The sequence below is a fragment of the Aulostomus chinensis genome, chromosome 10 (genome assembly GCF_037954235.1).
Source record: "Aulostomus chinensis isolate RoL2024-O1b breed Wild chromosome 10, RoL_Achi_v1.0, whole genome shotgun sequence".
NCBI classification, from domain to species: Eukaryota; Metazoa; Chordata; class Actinopteri; order Syngnathiformes; family Aulostomidae; genus Aulostomus; species Aulostomus chinensis.
Window position 1 is genome coordinate 8,920,819 of NC_141329.1, and position 16,745 is coordinate 8,937,563.

Consider the following 16,745-nt stretch of genomic DNA (forward strand, 5'->3'; position numbering starts at 1 on the left):
AGGATAAATGATTATTCTTATTTTTTTTTTCCACTTTTACTCAGCTTCTGGATAAATTTGGCTGGGACGCCTTTAAGAAGGTGTTTGCTGCTTACCACAAGATGAGAAACTTTCCCAATGGCAAAAAGGGAAAGATGAATCTATATGCAGAGACTTTCTCCCAGACTGTGGGCGTGAATCTGTGTGGATTCCTGAAGGCCTGGGGCTGGCCCATAGTGGCGGCCACAGAGGAGAAACTCTCCAAGCTGCCCCCCTGGAAGGACCACCCCATGGTCCAGTATGACTAACTTCAACTTGCTGCTGCAGCTTCAAGTGTAATGAAGCTGTGGAAGATCAAAAAATTTGCTTTTTCTCAACCTAATGAATCAGATTCAATTACTTTTTTATCCATCTGTTGTGTTAAAGCTGAGGAGCTGTGTATGGAATGTTTCACGCTAACAGCATCACTCCTGGTGTCTTCAGAAGACACATAATTCAATGTATGGGCTCAAGATCATTTCTGAAAGCCACTTTAGTGGGTAAAACATTTTTATTATTTAATGCAACATTTACACTGATACCAAAATAGAAGCAGACACTGTCGTTTCTCCATAACACTATCCTAAAATAGTCAGGCTTTATGAGATGAACACGTTATTAGTTCAGTCTTAGAATGGAAAGTGTAATAATAAACATTTAGATCCCTCCTCTGGTCCTTTTTCTTGGCACAACAAGATGCGTGAATTAAAACAATACACTGTTTCAAATGGGGAACAAAACATTCATGCAATTGTATTTTGAAATGGAAATTCACCGACACAATGTTTTTCCTCAGACTGCCAGCAGCTCCCCTACCAGTCAGTCTTCCTTGAGGGCTGTTTGTTGGCTGACACAACAGGAGATAGGATAGTGGGCTGTTGACAAAGGTCACTGACCTTTGTGGGGTCTAGATCTTTTTACTCTGCTCGCTACTCCTTGGGCTGCAGCAGATTGACGACCTGGTTCGGTCTTTGTGTCATGGGCCCTCGGTGAGGGACAGCTTGACCAGAGGAGTTCTCGGGGAGAGTGAACGCAGAAAAGGTCCACGCAGAACGACCACCCTTTCGAAAAGGCGTGACTAGGACTTGAGGCTTATCTGAGACTTGAGGCTTATCTGTCATTTGCGTGACACTGGGACTCAGCACATCCATGTACTTGGATTCTGTCAACACCACCTGGCATCTCTGGTTGAACCTTGCAGGAAGAAAATCAGTGATATTGATGTTGATTACAGTATCTTCTGTCTTATTAATGATAATCACATGACACACTTGAAAGGAGAGCTACCATTGTAGAAGAGTGCAGTGGCTGACATGGAATAAGTGGATGGGGGCGGCTTCCATGAGGTCCTGGCAGTTGTGTAGATTGTCTCTGATGCGTGAGTAGTCCCTCATGATGACGCTCCATCTGCTGATCGGGAACCCAGTGCTGGTATGGTCCTTGTTGTGAATGCTACACAGCTCCAAAAACATGGCCTCCACCACCGCGCTGGCTTTTGGAGACTGTGTTCCATTTGCACCTTGCTCCGAGTGCGCACTGGAGACAACAGCCCGATATCAACCATTACTTTAAGAAGTTAGATTCGATTATCAAGGTTTAAATATTGATTTTAAAACCTATCGTACTGAAGAAAACCTATACTGCCCTCTAGTGGTCAAACTAAACAATGTACAAACACTCAATAGCAAGACTACGGTTCTACTTTTCTTTCGTGTTACTTTGATACTTTGTCGTTATTGTTCCTTTTCTATTTTGAGACCACGCTGCCAGTAAACACATAAGTTCAAAAAAACAAAACAAGTACATACAAATCACCAGGGGAAGATAAAGAGAAAGAGAAAGAAAAAAACAAACATGCCACGTCTCTACAGTTTGTTCCTGTGTTCTTGTGAGTTGGATAGTTCTCATCTTGTCGTTGATTTGCAAACGGTCCGCTTGTCCCATTTTTTTTCTCCACATTGTTCTTCTGGGGTCCATATCATATGAGTCAACAGTTCCATAACATATATTTAGTTCGCTATATTTCACCAGTCATCCTCTGTTGGTGAGTCCGGTTTGCACCATTTTCTTTGCTACAGACCTGAAGAGGCTCAAGCTGCCACCCGTAGCACCACCTGCTCACATCCCCCTCCGTCCATCAGTCTCTTCCCTTTCTCTCTCTCTTTATCTCTTGTCCCTCTCTTTCCTCCTGGATATCTGTCTTCCTCCATTATCTGTCTTTGTCTCTGCCCTGCTCTCCTGCTCTCTTTCCCTCCAACCGGTCAAAGCAGAAGGCCGTCCCCACTGAGCCTGGATCTGCTTGACGTTCCTGCCTGTTAAAAGGAAGGTTTTCATCGCCGCTGTTGCTCTGCGCTGTTGCTTCATGTTGCTCATGGAGAATTGTTGGGTGTAAATTCATTGAAGAAGTGTGGTACGAGACCTGCTCTACTTGTGAAGTGTCATGAGGTAACTTTTGTTGTGATTTGGTGCTATACAAATAAAACTGACTTGACTTGACTTCTAAAAAACTAAAGATTTTAGGGCAAAACAAAAAAAATAAAACCAAACGTGTATACGGCCAGATGTGTGCTTATTTCTAAGTTTTGGTGTGACGTGAAATCTTATCAAGTTCCTCCAACAATATGCAAATGTGATGATGTAGTTGATTGTTGTGTTCTCCAAATACTTAACCATTCATCTTCAGGAGTATTCACTCCAAGTTCTCTTTCCCATTTTAGTTTCACATGTGCGGTTGTGCTCCCTCTTCTCTCCTTTAGTTGGCCATACATCATAGATATTATTCTGTACTTCTTTGAGTTGTAGATTTCAACTAAGCATTGATTCTTCCATTTTTATCTTGGTTTGCATTGTGTTTTATGTCTTTGTTTAAAAAAGTCCCTCCCTTATAAGGATCTGTAATGGTTCTGAATACTCAATTTATGTTTTTGTTTAATCTCCTGGACGCTCATGAAGTTTTCATTTTTAATAAATGTACTCATCGCTGTTATCCCATCCCAACCAGGGGTGAAACGCTGGTCGCGAGCAACCCATTGAGGTAATCCAAGCTCTTTCTCGAGTCCATATTTTCCTACCCAGTTAAACCAAAGCTTTAACGTGAACTGAGTCGTTGCGTTCACCTGATCAATGACACTTAGTGCCTCCTCTCGGTCTCCTTTTCTCTTTCTTGTTTTTAATGTAATATTCAACCTTTGTATATACTCTTAAAAGTGTCAAACAATAATATATTCTCACTGTTAAATGCACACTCACGGGTTTGTCCTGTGACATCTCGAAGGACCAGGCTGGACCAGCTCATCGTGCTGGCCTGCGGTGAGGGAGATAGCCGCCTTATCCCTGTCTGCAAGCTTCTGCCAAAACGCCACAATCTGCTTCACTTGCTGCTTCGTCAGGTGAGGTTGGAGACGCAGGTCGATAAGGGCATGGGCTAAACGCAATGCGTGCTGGTCTTCTGTGTGACTGTCAGAGTTGCATACATCCTGCAACAAACAGGGAGGCTGGTGAATAGTTTTCAACGCACACAGCTGCCTCTCACAAAGATGAGTTTACAACAAAAAGCCTACCTTGCCCCCCTCCTCTTCTTTCGCCCCAAGTTCCAGCACAGTAGGGCCTGATAGGGATGACAAGGGAGCAGCAGGCGGAGGGCAGAGAGGCTGTGCTGGCAGAAGGAGACTATCCAGGCAGTCTGCAAACCTCAGTTCTGCCAGCTCCTCTTGGATGACCCCATCCTCATCGACGTCCCTCTCCGTTTCAGCCTCATCAGTCCAAATCAGGGTGTCAGAATCTGAGCCAAGCTCTTGTGGTAGTACAGAGCCAGTCTGGGAGTACAAGTACTCCAACCCGATCAGCTCCCCTGAATTAAGCATTCAAAACCAACATGATTGATTCATTCCACCTGTACACGGCTGTGGCAGTTGTCCGGCATGAAAATATAACTGTCTTAGTTACCAGTGTACTCCTTGGGCTGTGGGTAACTTTCGAACATCACACCCAGCTCTCGGGTGAGCTGGCTGAATCTGTGTTGCAACTGGGCACTGACGCGATGCAGTATGGCCCACTGACCATTCTTCACTGTGGTCTTGGCATGGCTTTCATTCCACCGCGCCAGGCCCTCCAGCAGGTACACCTGGAGGTGAAGGGCGCTGGCAGACATGCCTGTGACAGCAAAGAGAAGGGGAAAAGAGTCAAATCCACAAATTTGTGACACAGGCATGCTTCAAAATAATGCATTTCATGCTCACAAGGAATGAAGCGGCACAGGTAGAGGTGGAATGACTCCATGGAGGAAACACCTCTCGAGCAGGAGTAGATAGGGAGTCTGACCCCCCCTTTTGTCACTTCCCCAGTCTTGGTATAAAGCTCCACCCCCGTTGGGTCTTGAATGCAGGGGAGGTGACGACGTTGTATGCGCCAAATCTCTTCCATCCTGGGGCAATCAATGAGCGGTAAGCCCATGGTGTCCGTCGTTTCCCAGAGGGAGTCTAGCAACTCCTGGATGAGCCGCTCTGTCTCCTGCACTCCTCTGGTGCGATGGCGGCAGTGATGGGCCAGCTCTTTGGTTGATGGTTTCACATCAGCATTCATCCCTTCCTCTGAGGGCTTAGCTTCCCTTAAAAGGGCCAAGTCGCCAAAGTCCCACTCAAAGATGGCAAAGAAGAGCCGTGTCATGAAGAATCGGTACAGCTGGTGGCTGTCTGTGGTGACGCCCTTACTGAAGCGTCGCATATAGTGCCACACATCCAGTCGCAGCACCAGGTGCTCCCACTCACTGAACATTGCAGCAGTCTAACAAAATGAATTTGAAAATCTTTATTGTGTGCTGAAGATGGTACATGAAAGTAAAAGGGTGTGAACCAGGACAAACAGTACCTTGCACTGTCCAGCGGAGGCACAGCAATCCCTGTCCACGTACAAAACCCGAGGGGGTGCTTTTCCAGCGTCTCTGTACCGCTGCATGAGTCCAGTCGCCATGGGAAAAAGTCCTTCGCCCTCAGAGGCAGTGAGAACAGACATGAGCACTTGCCCATGCTCATTGCCTACGTTGGTCACCCAGGCGTCAATAGCTGCATCAGCGTCCGCAAGCTTTTTTTCTACCTGAAAGCAAAACAACAGTCATATCACATCACATAACATGTAGCAGTTACAGTGCATGATTTACAATAACCACAGCTTGCCTTCTTAGTGGAGTCCATCTTTAGGATGTCGCCAAAAATGGATGTGACCCTCGCTTTTGTCTCTGTCAGGCGGGGGAAGGCCTCCCTGGCGTACACAGAAAGCAGCCAGGGCACCTTTGGAACAGGATGCATAGGCGGGAGAGACACCTGTCTCTGCTGTGCCACACCCGGTACACTGAGCCCGCTGAGGTACTTCAAGGACTGGGTCATCCACTCTGTGGTGTGTTGTCCCATCAGATTGGCTCGAAACTCAGACATACTGTTGCCCAAAGTCCGCTCCTTTAGCAACCTGATGACCTTCTCATCACAGGCCAACCTGTGGGGATGGGGTTGAGCAAAAAGACCACAATAGAAGGTCAACAAAAGGTCACACATATTTCCAAAATGAAACAGGTCACTGGTATATGATGGTTAGTGATTTCTGCATTTACACTGATTCACTTGGTTTCACAAAGATGTTAATGAAACATCATGTTTGGAAGCTGCTTGAGTCATAAATGATAAGTTTGCTTACTTGTACGTCAGAACAGCTGGAAACTGGGTCCGATGTACAAGGTCCAGCTGCCCTATGACATCCAGTGCCCACGCCTCATACTTCCTATGACATGAACAGCACTCCAGGTACTCCGTGCCCATGAAATACCACCTGTTTATGTCCAACACCCTCCGGACGTCCTTGTAAAGGCCAGCATCAGTCAATTCACATCCACAGGTGGTGCACATGGGTTTGAATGGCCACATCCTGTAGGGCGCCCACAGGAAGAATGGACTCTGGTAGAAGTCGCAAATGGAGGCTGGGTGTTGCACTCCAGGGGGGAACCACCACATACGGAGGTCAGTGGTGAGGACGGGCCGCCCGCTTGCTCCTCTCGTGAAGAGAGCCTGGCCCAGCCACTCATGGTTTTCCTTCGGCAGTGTCAGCCTCCAGCTTTCGGGCAGTAGCTGCATCATTCACATAGATCAGTTGATGTTAAGATTTACATCAAGCGGATCATATGAAAAACTGCATGCATGTCTGTTCAAAGATCAAAAATTGCTTTTACCTGTGCACCAGAGGAGGGTGCAGTGGTTACGGGCTGGCCTGATCCTTCACCTGCAGTGTGGACTGTAGAAAGGGAGGGTCCAGGTGGCGTGACAACTGCCTCAGCATCCCTGTCAGCTGTACAATACAAACTGATTTTATTGTGTTCCTTGTTGATGGTTGAGTTGTTGACAACAGGTGAAGGCTGCAAAGTTTGTAATAAATACACAACCACTGCTCATATAATGTTTCTATTCCTATGCACTCACACAGAGAGTCGACTTTGATGGGGCTGGCAAGGATCACGTCATCCAAAGGCTCCGCAGGTGCAGGACCTGTATGAACACAGTATGAGTGTAAATCCATGTACATACATTTGCATATTTGATCTGTGTGTAAGAGGGGGCTTACTAGAAGTAGGCAGCTGTGCTGTGTGGGATGGAGCACCTGAAGGCAAGAATCCTGCCACCTCCTTGTCCCGGGCCAGCACATATACCTGCAGCTGGTGCATCGAGGACCCAGTCCTGAACTTTTGCTTCCTCAGCCAGCGTAGATAGCTTCAGACACGACAGCAACGAAATCAAAAGCTAGCCCAAATATAAACTCGCATCAGAACCTGCTTTTAATACTCACATTTGACTCTTGCCGCTGGACGACTCATACAGTGACTGGTAAGTCTTTTTGGCATGTTTACCAAAACCTACCAGCTTTTTGTCAAAGCTCCTCATCAAAAGACGTTTAAAAGGACGGTTTGGCCTCCTGCAAAGAAGCGTGTCATTTTTTTTTTTTGCAGAACTGTGTCTTATTTGAACCAAAAGAATCATTGCTTACGATTATAAACATGAACGGATGAAATGTTACGGTATGACAGCATTATAGTGATGTTTTAAAACCACTGGTTTGCAATTTTCTTGAAATAATAAATAATCTCACACATCTTTAAAACTTTTCTTTTCAATTTGAATTAGCATGTGATGATGTGGCGAAGCCCTCTGAGCTGCATGTCTTTTGCGACAGGGACTATACAATTATTGGTTTCATTTAAGTATTTCATGTTAATGGGATAAGGAGTAAAACTATTACATAATCTGATTACTATCTTATATATTTCCTGATGATGAAACTTATTTTACAAATATGTAAGACTCCGTAAACTTATGCGTATGTTTTGAACAGTTATTTCGGGAATATTGTCATGCTGCATTTACACCGCCATTCCGCTAGTAGGCGCTAAAGCTTCCGTTTGCGTAAAGAAGAAACGTAATTTTGCAACCAAACAATGTTTTTAACCCCTGAATTTATACGTGATGTTATATAAGACGTTATCGTTAATTTTGCGCGAATTTAAAAAAAAACACACTCTGTAAAAATCCCAATCCCTCAAACATCTGAAACGGCCGTCAAAGTCTTAGGCGGCAAAATATAAACAATAGCGCCTCGGTCGGTAACTTGCAGAAACGTCCATTGCGCCGGCTTTTATCAATTTACCTCATCCGAAATATAAATCATGTCCGAGTTAATCTCTGCTTTGTTTTTCTTTTAACATGGAATACTGCTACCAACATTTTACATGGCTTTTTTACAGGTTCTAGCTATAATGCTAACGTTGCAAGCGCGTATTTTTCAAAGAACGAGAAATCGCGCCTCTGTTTCGTCCACGTTATGGTATTAATTCATTCTAACATGAGGATGTACGCTGAATCTCGTGTTAGGATACTCACCTCTCCATCTCTGCTTCACTGCAGGACTTCTACTTGGTTTGTTTTATTTTTGTTTTGCGGACTACAGTACAAACTAAATGTGCATGTTGGGTCTGAAGCGCAATGGTGGAATCTGCATATTCCACGCCCCGAAGGACCGTCATTGGTCGTCTCTAGACGAGTTCCAGGGACATTTGCATTGTTAAGTACGAACACGAAAAGGATGAGCTCTCGCCACCTTTTAAGACTTTAACAACCAGCGCATGTGACCGCTTGTGCCAAATGCTGTACAGTCAGTTAATAAACGAATGAAACTATACTCCGGAATCGGCTTTAGTATCAAAGAAATACTTTCTCTTTTAGCTCTCAACTGCAGTTATCAGTATTAGGACTTTGAAGAGACTGAGCCGAAAACTGCGACTGTGTCAAGGGAAGGAGGGAAGCGTTCCAAAGGATCAGCTGTCGACTTTTGTCTTGACGTTGTATTTTGACTTTAATCTCGATATTGTATGTCAATTTTTTTCTGGAAATGTCGACTCTTTTCTGGAAGTGCGTGATGAAAAAAACAAACAACTAACTCCTCTCATTTTTTCCCCCACCATGGGTGGCCAAACCAAGGTGTCTAAACATTTTCTTGCCAGTATCACATGAGAAATAGGTGATGTAATCCAGTTTTGGACGACGTCACCCCTCCCAACCCCCCCACTAGAAACTGCCAAGGTGCAGCCAAATAAGTCATGTCAAGTCCAGAAAGTCGTTTTAGCGCTGATACAAATGTACACTGCAGAACCAATTAAAATATATACATTTTCCTTGTGTTATTTCCATGTTGTCTGTATTCTGGACTAGACTCTCCAATTAAATCCAGGCATTCACACATATATTAATTTTTATACATGTCACTTTTTTAGCCCAAAACCTCTTCCATTCGGTCTCTGGTGTGTGAAAGGGGAACCTACAGGAAACTTTGTCTGTCAACTGCGTGTTTAGCAGAAATAAATCTTTTTTCAAGATTACTCGAACTCTACAACTTACTTGCATAAGTTTTATGGATCAATTTGAGAGCTAAAAATTGTGATCCCTGCAGTGGGAGGCAAAAGAAGCTTTGTGGTAGACCCGCTCTCCCGACAGTTGCTTGATGTTCACATCGTTTATTGAGTGGAATGAAAACATACAACTTTATGACTCCAATGTGTGTAACTCAGTGAACGTTGCAAACCACTGGCGTCCCTACATTGTTGGGAAACCAGTAACAACCCTCGTTTTCTTGATCGTTAACACACCTCCTGATCCTTTGTGTGGGTGATTACTAATTAAATTAGCATTTCCAGAATGTGGAGCTTCTTCAGTCTCCTCCAGCCGCTATCGTCAGCAACTGCCCCTTCGCTTTCATCAGCAGTTTTAAAATCAACCTTTGTCCAATTTGGTCTTCGATCAACAGTAATATCTGATTTCTTGCACTTGAAGGATTTCCACTCTCATAACCACCAACATTTAAACATTTACAAAGCAGTGGAGAGCTTCAATCAACAGACAAAGACACAGATCTGAAACCAACGGAGATGCAGTTGAATAAATTAGATTTTGTTTTCTAAGTGTGTTGATTCATCTTCTGTTTTTCGGTCTTATCTCTCATCCAATAATCGTCCGTATTGTCACACAGTTTCATAGTTGTTTAATGCCATTGAATTTAAATCCTTCAGCCTAATGGAGTTTTCCCTCGGCCATCTCATGGAAGAGTTTCATGAAACCAAGTGGTCCATGAACAAGGGTCTTAAGTCTTCAAAGGAAATAAGCTATGAGGGGTGGGGAGGGGGGGTGTCTGTGAAACATATGGCTGCCTTCATCATTTTAATCTCCGGGGGATTATTTGCTGATTCACATCCCTGTCTGGAAGCAAGTCAAACACTTTGCTCTTGTCACTTCTAAATATGAACAAAACTTCCTCTGTCTGACAGTTGGATTTTTAATATTTGGATTTTTAATCGGTCTGTGAATTGGCCCAGAGACTAGCTGACTGCTAGTTAGCATAGCACAATAAATGGTTGTGGGTAGGAAGTGTTAGCCTGCCTCCAGCACAAGTCCACAAGTATACTTTTTCTACAAGATTTTTTTTTCCTGCCGAGCACAATATTTAAAAAGTTCTGAATCAGAGACAAAGTCAGAACTACTTGCAGAACTAGCAGTTTCACAACTTCTTTAAATCAAATTGCCATAATCAACTCCACAACCATCAGATTTTAACCTTCCTTAATTTCTCACTTGTAGAGATCAATGTTTAATATGATTTACAAGAAATAAATAAGAGATTCCTTTATAAAATGTAAATTAAGACCCTTAAAAGATAATTTAACTTTTGTTTTGTGGCTACTTTTTTCCTCCATCATATACAAACACACAAGTTCCCCCAGCTTTAGACACACACTGAAGCAGCCGCACACTTGTGATAGTGAGAGAATCTTTATTCACAGACACTCTGACATTCTGATTCCTCATGTCTCTACTCCAAACTGAACTCTCAATGTTTTCTTGACAGTGTTTACCCTGGACTTCTCAGCTGCTGGTTAGTGGCTCTGGCTCTCTGTTGTCCTCACTCTGATGAGGTTGCGCTGCACTCACACACTTGTGATTTTTCAGCTGATAATGCCAAGTGAATCTTTTGTCACAAGCACTGCACTTGACTCGTTTCTCCCCCGTGTGGACCGCCATGTGGTACGTAAGATATCCTTTTTGAGTAAATCTTTTATTGCAGATCAAGCAGCCAAAGGGTTTTTCTCCTGAGTGACAGATCATGTGTTGGGTCAAATGTGCACGTTGAGAAAAACTATGTCCACAAACAGAGCAGCTAAATGGTTTTTCCCCTGAGTGACAGGTCATGTGAGTTTTTACATGATGACGTTGAGAAAAACTTTTGCCACAAACTGTACAATTATGTCGTTTCTCTCCAGAGTGACATGTCATGTGGCTAGTCAAGTGATGGCGTTGAGGGAAACTTTTACCACAAACAGAGCAGTGAAAGCGTTTCTCTCCTGTATGGCAGGTCATGTGGACGGTTAAGTGATGGCGACGCAGAAAAAATTTGCTACAAATAAGGCAACGAAATGGTTTCTCTCCTGTGTGAGTTCTCATGTGAGCCTTAAGATGTCCGCTTTCTGTAAAACGATTACCACAAACCGAGCAGACGAAAGGTTTCTCCCCTGAGTGGATTCGCAGGTGTTTCCGTAATGAACCACTGCATGAAAAATACTTCATGCAAACTGAACAGCCAAAAGGTTTTTCCCCCTTATGGGTTCTCATGTGATCCTGAAGATTATTCTTGCGCCGAAATCTTTTACTGCATTCAGAGCAGCCGTATGGTCTCTCTTTATTATCACACTTAATTTTACTTTCCAGGACTTGATTGTTGTTTGGGGAGTTTAAAGTTGATGGAGCATTTCTGGTGTCCACAAACTCCTCATGACTGGAAGTGTTGGAGCTGCTGGTTGGATGGGAAACCTCCTCTTTAGTCCCCCCCACCTGCTTGACATCTGCAGGACAATCAAAAACAAAGTAAGATATTATTAAGACTATTATCAAGACTATATAGACGAGGACAACTCAGTTTGTAGTATTATTTTGAGACTAGATGGATAGTGAAAAAGAACCATTTTAATGAGGTGGACAAGAACCCCGTTAGAATCATGTGATGTGGATCTTCAAGACCGAGAATGAACGGGGAGAATGAACTTTATGGAGACGTAGGAGACACCTTGTGTCCAGCAGAAAAACGAACGACATGAGGGAGACTATTGAGTGGAATCTAGGAGTATTTAAGTACACTTTAATTATATACGAGTAGATGGGATCTTTGCTATTAGTAGTTATCATGACGGGGCTTCACTGCACACACGTCTCAAAGGCCTCAGTCATGACATGTTCTAGCTTAGGACGCTGTAGGATTTAAGGGGCAGATGCCGATATTATGATGAATACGATGAATGATCAACAGCGAATATCAGTGATTATAAAGCACAAACTTGTCCTCACACATTTCGGATCTTTTTTAGCTCTCAATTTAGTCTTACAAACAGGAAAACAAACCCAAAGGGTATTTGTATCTCCTGGCTCTTGGCATCTATCATGTATCTCTGCTACTTGTCGGTCACCCAGACTTGCAACGATTTGTTTTACAGGAGGATGTCAGGAGAAAAGAGTTACAAACAGCCATCGGGCTCCGCTTCATGTATGACTAAACTGAGGGTTAAATAATGTCAATTAGTATTTCAGAACAAGTCTGTGCTATGACAGTTTAATGAATGGGGCTCCAGAGTGACACGCTGACCTGCTCTGCGAAGAAGGACTTTGGGTTTCAGCAGAGCATCGAGCAGCCTCCCCTGGCGAGACACCTCCCACTCTGACCGCTCTGCTCGGTCCTTATACTCCGCCAGGATCTCCTCTACCAGAGCCATCACCTCCCGCGCCGCCGCCGTGAGCCGCTCGCTGAGCAATGCTCTCAGCACCGGGACATCCGCCGCTTCTCCTATTTTTTCCAGCTGCAACAGAAAGTCCTCAGCGACGGCGCCGATCCGCTCCTGAACCGACACCCGCAGCAGCTGCACGGCGCACATGTTACGGCTTCCTGCACTCTTTTGACTTCACACTGTGACCGACTAGGCAGTTTGAGACAAGAGTAAACACACCAAGGTGAGTTCCGCGTCAAAGACACGTCACCGGAGAAAGAAGCCGAATTGAAAATATCGACCACTGGTGGACGGGAGGGAGGGTAAATCGGTACCGTGACCCATGTTGACTCCACATCATTTCAGTGTTATTAAAGTGATGTTAGGTCACTTGTAGATGTGTAGCTGGTGGTCCTGGTCTTGAAGTGTGCTGATTTGAAGTCTTACATTGTAGATGTATTGGCTGAATTTTGAATCAAACTGCAGACGTAAAACTGGGTACAAAATAACATTCTTCCATCATCGGAGGAGCCATCAGGCCGCAGCAATGTCACACTTTTATAATCATGCCTGATTAAACCCAAGTGAATATGAGTATAGAGCTTACTTCGGATATAAAGTTGCTTATAAAGGAGAAATAAGCAAAGATTCACAACCAAAAATCTACAACCAGTGAACAATTTGGCATTTTTTTTATTAAAAAAAGCAATAAATTAATCGTCAAAATATTGCAAATCAATCAATTCAGTTCTTTATTTCAGAGCTGTTACTGATTATGTTTTACCTGTGTGTAAATAATAAATTGGTAAATGGGAATATATATATATATATATATATATATATATATATATATATATATATATATACAACTGTATATAGTCAACTGTATATACAATAAATATATATATATATATATATATATATATATATATATATATATATATATATATATATATATATATATATATATATATGGGCTGCACGGTGGTGCAGTGGTTAGCACTGTGGCATAGTTACACTGAGATGTTTCTCAGTTGTGTATGCTGATATTTGCCTTTTCTGTCAATGAAAAGAAGATGTAGTATAACAAAGCACCTTCAATGCTGATGTTTTAATCTATGGATTTGGATTATGAGAGGAGCAATCGGATGCATTATTTTCAAAATCGCACAAGGGTAAACATACATTACTTCCAGGTTGGGAATATCTTATGTAAAATCAAAGGGAAACAGCATCTAAAATACGTTTTTAATTGTCCCTCTGCTCGCATTTATAACCTGCAGTTGTTGTGAAACAGCTCCCCTACTGGCTGATTAGAGAACTGCTGCAGGAACTCTCCGAGCTCATCCACAGAGAGTTTCTCCACCCAGTTGTCCTGTGTGTTCCTGGCTGCTGCAGCGCCGCTCTGAATGGGCCTCCCATTATTGTCCACACAGCAGAAGGCGTTCCATATGTAGTCGGGGATGTTGACACGCTTCACGCTGTTTTTGATGATCCAGTTATCTGGAGAAGGAACAGCCCCAACTAGAACATAGGCCTTGGAGCACTTCTCCCGAAAAAGGTCTGTGAGCTGGGACTCATGGAACCTCCAGGCGTTTTGGTTCAGCTTTGGGTTTTGAGGAACCACATTAGTGAGGGTGAAAGTGGCATTGCGGGAAGGGACTATAAGAGAAAGTTAGGGAGAGTTAAACGGGCAGAGACTGAAATGTGAACAGTAGAACTTAAAACCTTGCTGATATTCTACAGGAAGCAGAAGCATAGTTATCACGCTTTTAATTTGTAGTCAAATCATAGAGAATCCCTCAATGTGTTGTAGACTTTGTGACATCACCGCTGATGGACTGCTGCCCCCTGCTGTTGTGTCCTCCAAAATTCAGGTTCAGCTACCTGCATGGTGTCCGTTGGGGTTGAGGTGACCTCGGTCAAAGCCAGAGTGCGTGTAGTCCTCATTCAGAGCCTGTCTCTCTCCCAGATAGATCCCAGGATGGTCCTTCCCCAGCCAGTACCCATCCTTCATCCCTGCTTGCCAGGATGAGTTCACCAGCTAGACCGATCATTGGAAACACTCTGATTTAGAGCAATACTCCACCCTAAAATTGTTGGGGGTTTTTTTGCATTTCAAGTACTTCCAAATAGATATCCTGAGCTCACATGTATACTTTTCCCCACCTGCATTACTTTTTTCTGACTTCAGAATGCAGACAGAGCCAGCCACGTATATTTAACTTGGCCCTAACATCTGCAAAATAGTACAAAATGACCCTTTATGAACTGCATTGTAAATTGTTTGGTATAATCCATATCTTTATCAACTATAACCCCTCTGGTTTGTTGTGATTGTTAACAAGTGCTAAAGTGTTATGTGCTGACAATTTTGAACTTACTGCTTGATCAAGAATATGTTATTGGGGCGGCACAGCTCAGGGGTAGAGTGGCTGTCTAGCAACCAAAGGGTCGCTGGTTTGATCCCTGACCCTGGTGACCGTGTCCTCGAGCAAGATACTGAACCCATAATTGCTCCTGATGAGTAGGTTGGCACCTTGCATGGCAGCCTCCACTGTGAGTGTGAATGGGTGAATGAGATGACACTGTAAAGCACTTTGAGTACCGCTAAGGTAGAAAGGTGCTATATGAAACTGAGTCCATTTATTATCCAAAATGATGTGTTTGAGCGTTTTTAAAGTTTCTGTTCGTAGCCATCATTTGCTATTAGATCCAAGCTAAATACATGCAACTGGCTCTTTCTGCATTCTTGGGTCACAAAGATGTGATGTGGGGGGGGGGGGATGCAGCAACATATTTTCTCATACTCATTGTCCATCGTTTGATACATGTGCATATTAAAAACCAGAGTGGTACCAACCTGAGGTTCCACAAACCACCTCCTCTCCCTGCCTCCTCCATTACTGGGCTGGAACTGATAAGCAGAGTAGACAGCGATACGATGGGTTGTGTCATACAGGGTGGCAAAGTGGTACCTGGTGGTACACAGATGAAGCAGTGCGTGATTGTGGTGAAGTGACCCAAACTCCTGCATTAAAGATCTTCCTTCTCCTTCTTACCTGTTGACAAAGCGTTGACAGAGATGAGCAGCACCCGGCGTAGAGGCTCCCCACTCCGGTACTTTCTCTTTGTAGAAAAAACTCATACATTCTGGCACATTCTGGGGAAAAATCAAACAGAAACCTTAATGTAATATTTGCGCAAGTTTTTGTTGGAACTGACAAAAGGACACGAACCTCAAAACGTTCCACAACGTCTGCATGAGCAGAGAAGAGGAGCGATAGGAGAGCGCACAGAGTTACCAAGGTTTCCATTTTGGACAAAATAATTGGATTCAGGGTCTTGACTGCTCTATTAATAAAGAAAAAGAACAATTTAAGAGCAATAGAAACAAAATATTGTTTTTTTTGTTTTTCCGTGATGAGACAATGACATGTGTGTTTATGTGCGAGTGTGTCCACTCACCAGTGGTCGCACTTGTCACCTGCTACAGTCATCACTGAGTGGACAGACTTTTATACGGGACTTTCCCTTCCCTCTCACCTTGTTTGTCCTCTCTATTTATCTTGTAAACACGTGATGAAAACGAAGGTTGTGCCAGAATTGGATTAATAGCGTGTGAAATTTTGTGTTGCTCCTGTTGAGAGGACACACAATCAGATGGAGGGGTCTCACAAACAGATTTAAAAGTAGCCAAATTACATAGAAATATTATAATTTGCACGCATAAATACGGTGTTGGACAACATGCTGTGTGTGTCATGCATGCATGAGGTGATGATGGGTTGCAAAGTTGAAGTTGTTTTTATTGACTGATGAATTAGTTCTCGTAAATGTTTCCTGTAATTTGATTTCAAGATCAATTCTTGGAACGTTAACAACATGTCTGATTGACAGACAGTCTCCCTCGGCCAGCTCTCGGTTAGGTAACACATAGATAACTCTTCACGTGCTCTTTTTCCCACCAGCCTTGTGTGTAAAAATCACATGTAGGCTCCTTCCACTTCTCACGTTTGAACTTGAACTCCTAAATTCCTGAAAATCAAGAACTTCTCTGGTAACATTAGGTCTGTGAGCCTGTAGAGGTCAGAGGTCAGCTTGAGCTCTGAGCAACATTCTGATGTATGAATGCTTGCTTTTATTTGGACTTTCCAAAATAAAAACAAGCAGTACAGCCTTTTTATGATTCATGGTTTGTTTTTTGTTTTTTTAGGAGGCATATAATGGCCATAAGCAGAATGATAATGGTAATAAAATACAAATGTTAAATGTAAATGAACATAAATTGAAAACTATAACATTCAATTAAGGTTCAGGTCCACCAGAGTTGTGTGCGCTTGAGGGATATTCTGAGGGACAACTGAGCTAAGTTTTTCAAAAACTTTTAATCTAA

The 16,745-nt window shown here is 43.3% G+C and overlaps 4 protein-coding genes across 5 annotated transcripts in view; 1 reads left to right on the top strand and 3 right to left on the bottom strand.

Moving 5' to 3' along the window:
* LOC147254311 (TRPM8 channel-associated factor homolog) overlaps window positions 1-2,564 on the top strand; it is a 9,450-nt gene extending 6,886 nt beyond the window's left edge. For both annotated transcript variants that reach the window (XM_086215899.1, XM_086215900.1), the window contains one exon: window positions 45-2,564. In XM_086215899.1, the coding sequence (XP_086072025.1) occupies window positions 45-287 (243 nt within the window). In that variant the 3' untranslated portion in view covers window positions 288-2,564. The remainder of the gene's footprint in view (window positions 1-44) is intronic.
* On the bottom strand, window positions 521-8,024 carry LOC147254312 (uncharacterized). Its single transcript, XM_086215898.1, has 14 exons — window positions 7,932-8,024; window positions 6,844-6,969; window positions 6,622-6,767; window positions 6,480-6,545; window positions 6,233-6,348; window positions 5,704-6,131; window positions 5,190-5,505; window positions 4,885-5,109; window positions 4,257-4,800; window positions 3,964-4,170; window positions 3,579-3,868; window positions 3,268-3,494; window positions 1,306-1,554; window positions 521-1,212 (listed from the first exon to the last, which is right to left on the bottom strand). The coding sequence occupies exons 1-14, from the start codon at window positions 7,937-7,939 to the stop codon at window positions 948-950; spliced, it is 3,213 nt and encodes a 1,070-aa protein (XP_086072024.1). The 5' UTR covers window positions 7,940-8,024; the 3' UTR covers window positions 521-947.
* A 2,103-nt stretch (window positions 8,025-10,127) lies between these two features.
* Window positions 10,128-12,597, bottom strand: LOC147254313 (uncharacterized). Its single transcript, XM_086215926.1, has 2 exons — window positions 12,232-12,597; window positions 10,128-11,437 (listed from the first exon to the last, which is right to left on the bottom strand). Exons 1-2 carry the CDS (start codon window positions 12,515-12,517, stop codon window positions 10,464-10,466), a joined length of 1,260 nt encoding a protein of 419 aa, XP_086072052.1. The 5' UTR covers window positions 12,518-12,597; the 3' UTR covers window positions 10,128-10,463.
* Window positions 12,598-13,351: 754 nt separating this feature from the next.
* On the bottom strand, window positions 13,352-15,846 carry LOC147254314 (endonuclease domain-containing 1 protein). The gene is made up of 6 exons (XM_086215943.1): window positions 15,818-15,846; window positions 15,589-15,703; window positions 15,412-15,512; window positions 15,213-15,327; window positions 14,237-14,393; window positions 13,352-14,011 (listed from the first exon to the last, which is right to left on the bottom strand). The coding sequence occupies exons 2-6, from the start codon at window positions 15,664-15,666 to the stop codon at window positions 13,620-13,622; spliced, it is 843 nt and encodes a 280-aa protein (XP_086072069.1). The 5' UTR covers window positions 15,667-15,703; window positions 15,818-15,846; the 3' UTR covers window positions 13,352-13,619.
* Between the last annotated feature and the right edge of the window lie 899 nt (window positions 15,847-16,745).

Excerpts from the sequence above, each read along its gene's own strand:
- LOC147254313 (XM_086215926.1), bottom strand. The coding sequence starts at position 12,517 with ATGTGCGCCGTGCAGCTGCTGCGGGTGTCGGTTCAGGAGCGGATCGGC. Across the intron at positions 11,438-12,231 it reads AGTCCTTCTTCGCAGAGCAG|ATGTCAAGCAGGTGGGGGGG; the intron begins GTCAGCGTGTCA and ends ATTGTCCTGCAG.
- LOC147254314 (XM_086215943.1), bottom strand. The coding sequence starts at position 15,666 with ATGGAAACCTTGGTAACTCTGTGCGCTCTCCTATCGCTCCTCTTCTCT. Across the intron at positions 15,513-15,588 it reads ACGTTGTGGAACGTTTTGAG|AATGTGCCAGAATGTATGAG; the intron begins GTTCGTGTCCTT and ends ATTTTTCCCCAG. Across the intron at positions 14,394-15,212 it reads GGTGGTTTGTGGAACCTCAG|CTGGTGAACTCATCCTGGCA; the intron begins GTTGGTACCACT and ends TGATCGGTCTAG.
- LOC147254312 (XM_086215898.1), bottom strand. Across the intron at positions 6,132-6,232 it reads CACCCTCCTCTGGTGCACAG|CTACTGCCCGAAAGCTGGAG; the intron begins GTAAAAGCAATT and ends TGAATGATGCAG. Across the intron at positions 1,213-1,305 it reads CACTGCACTCTTCTACAATG|GTTCAACCAGAGATGCCAGG; the intron begins GTAGCTCTCCTT and ends TCTTCCTGCAAG.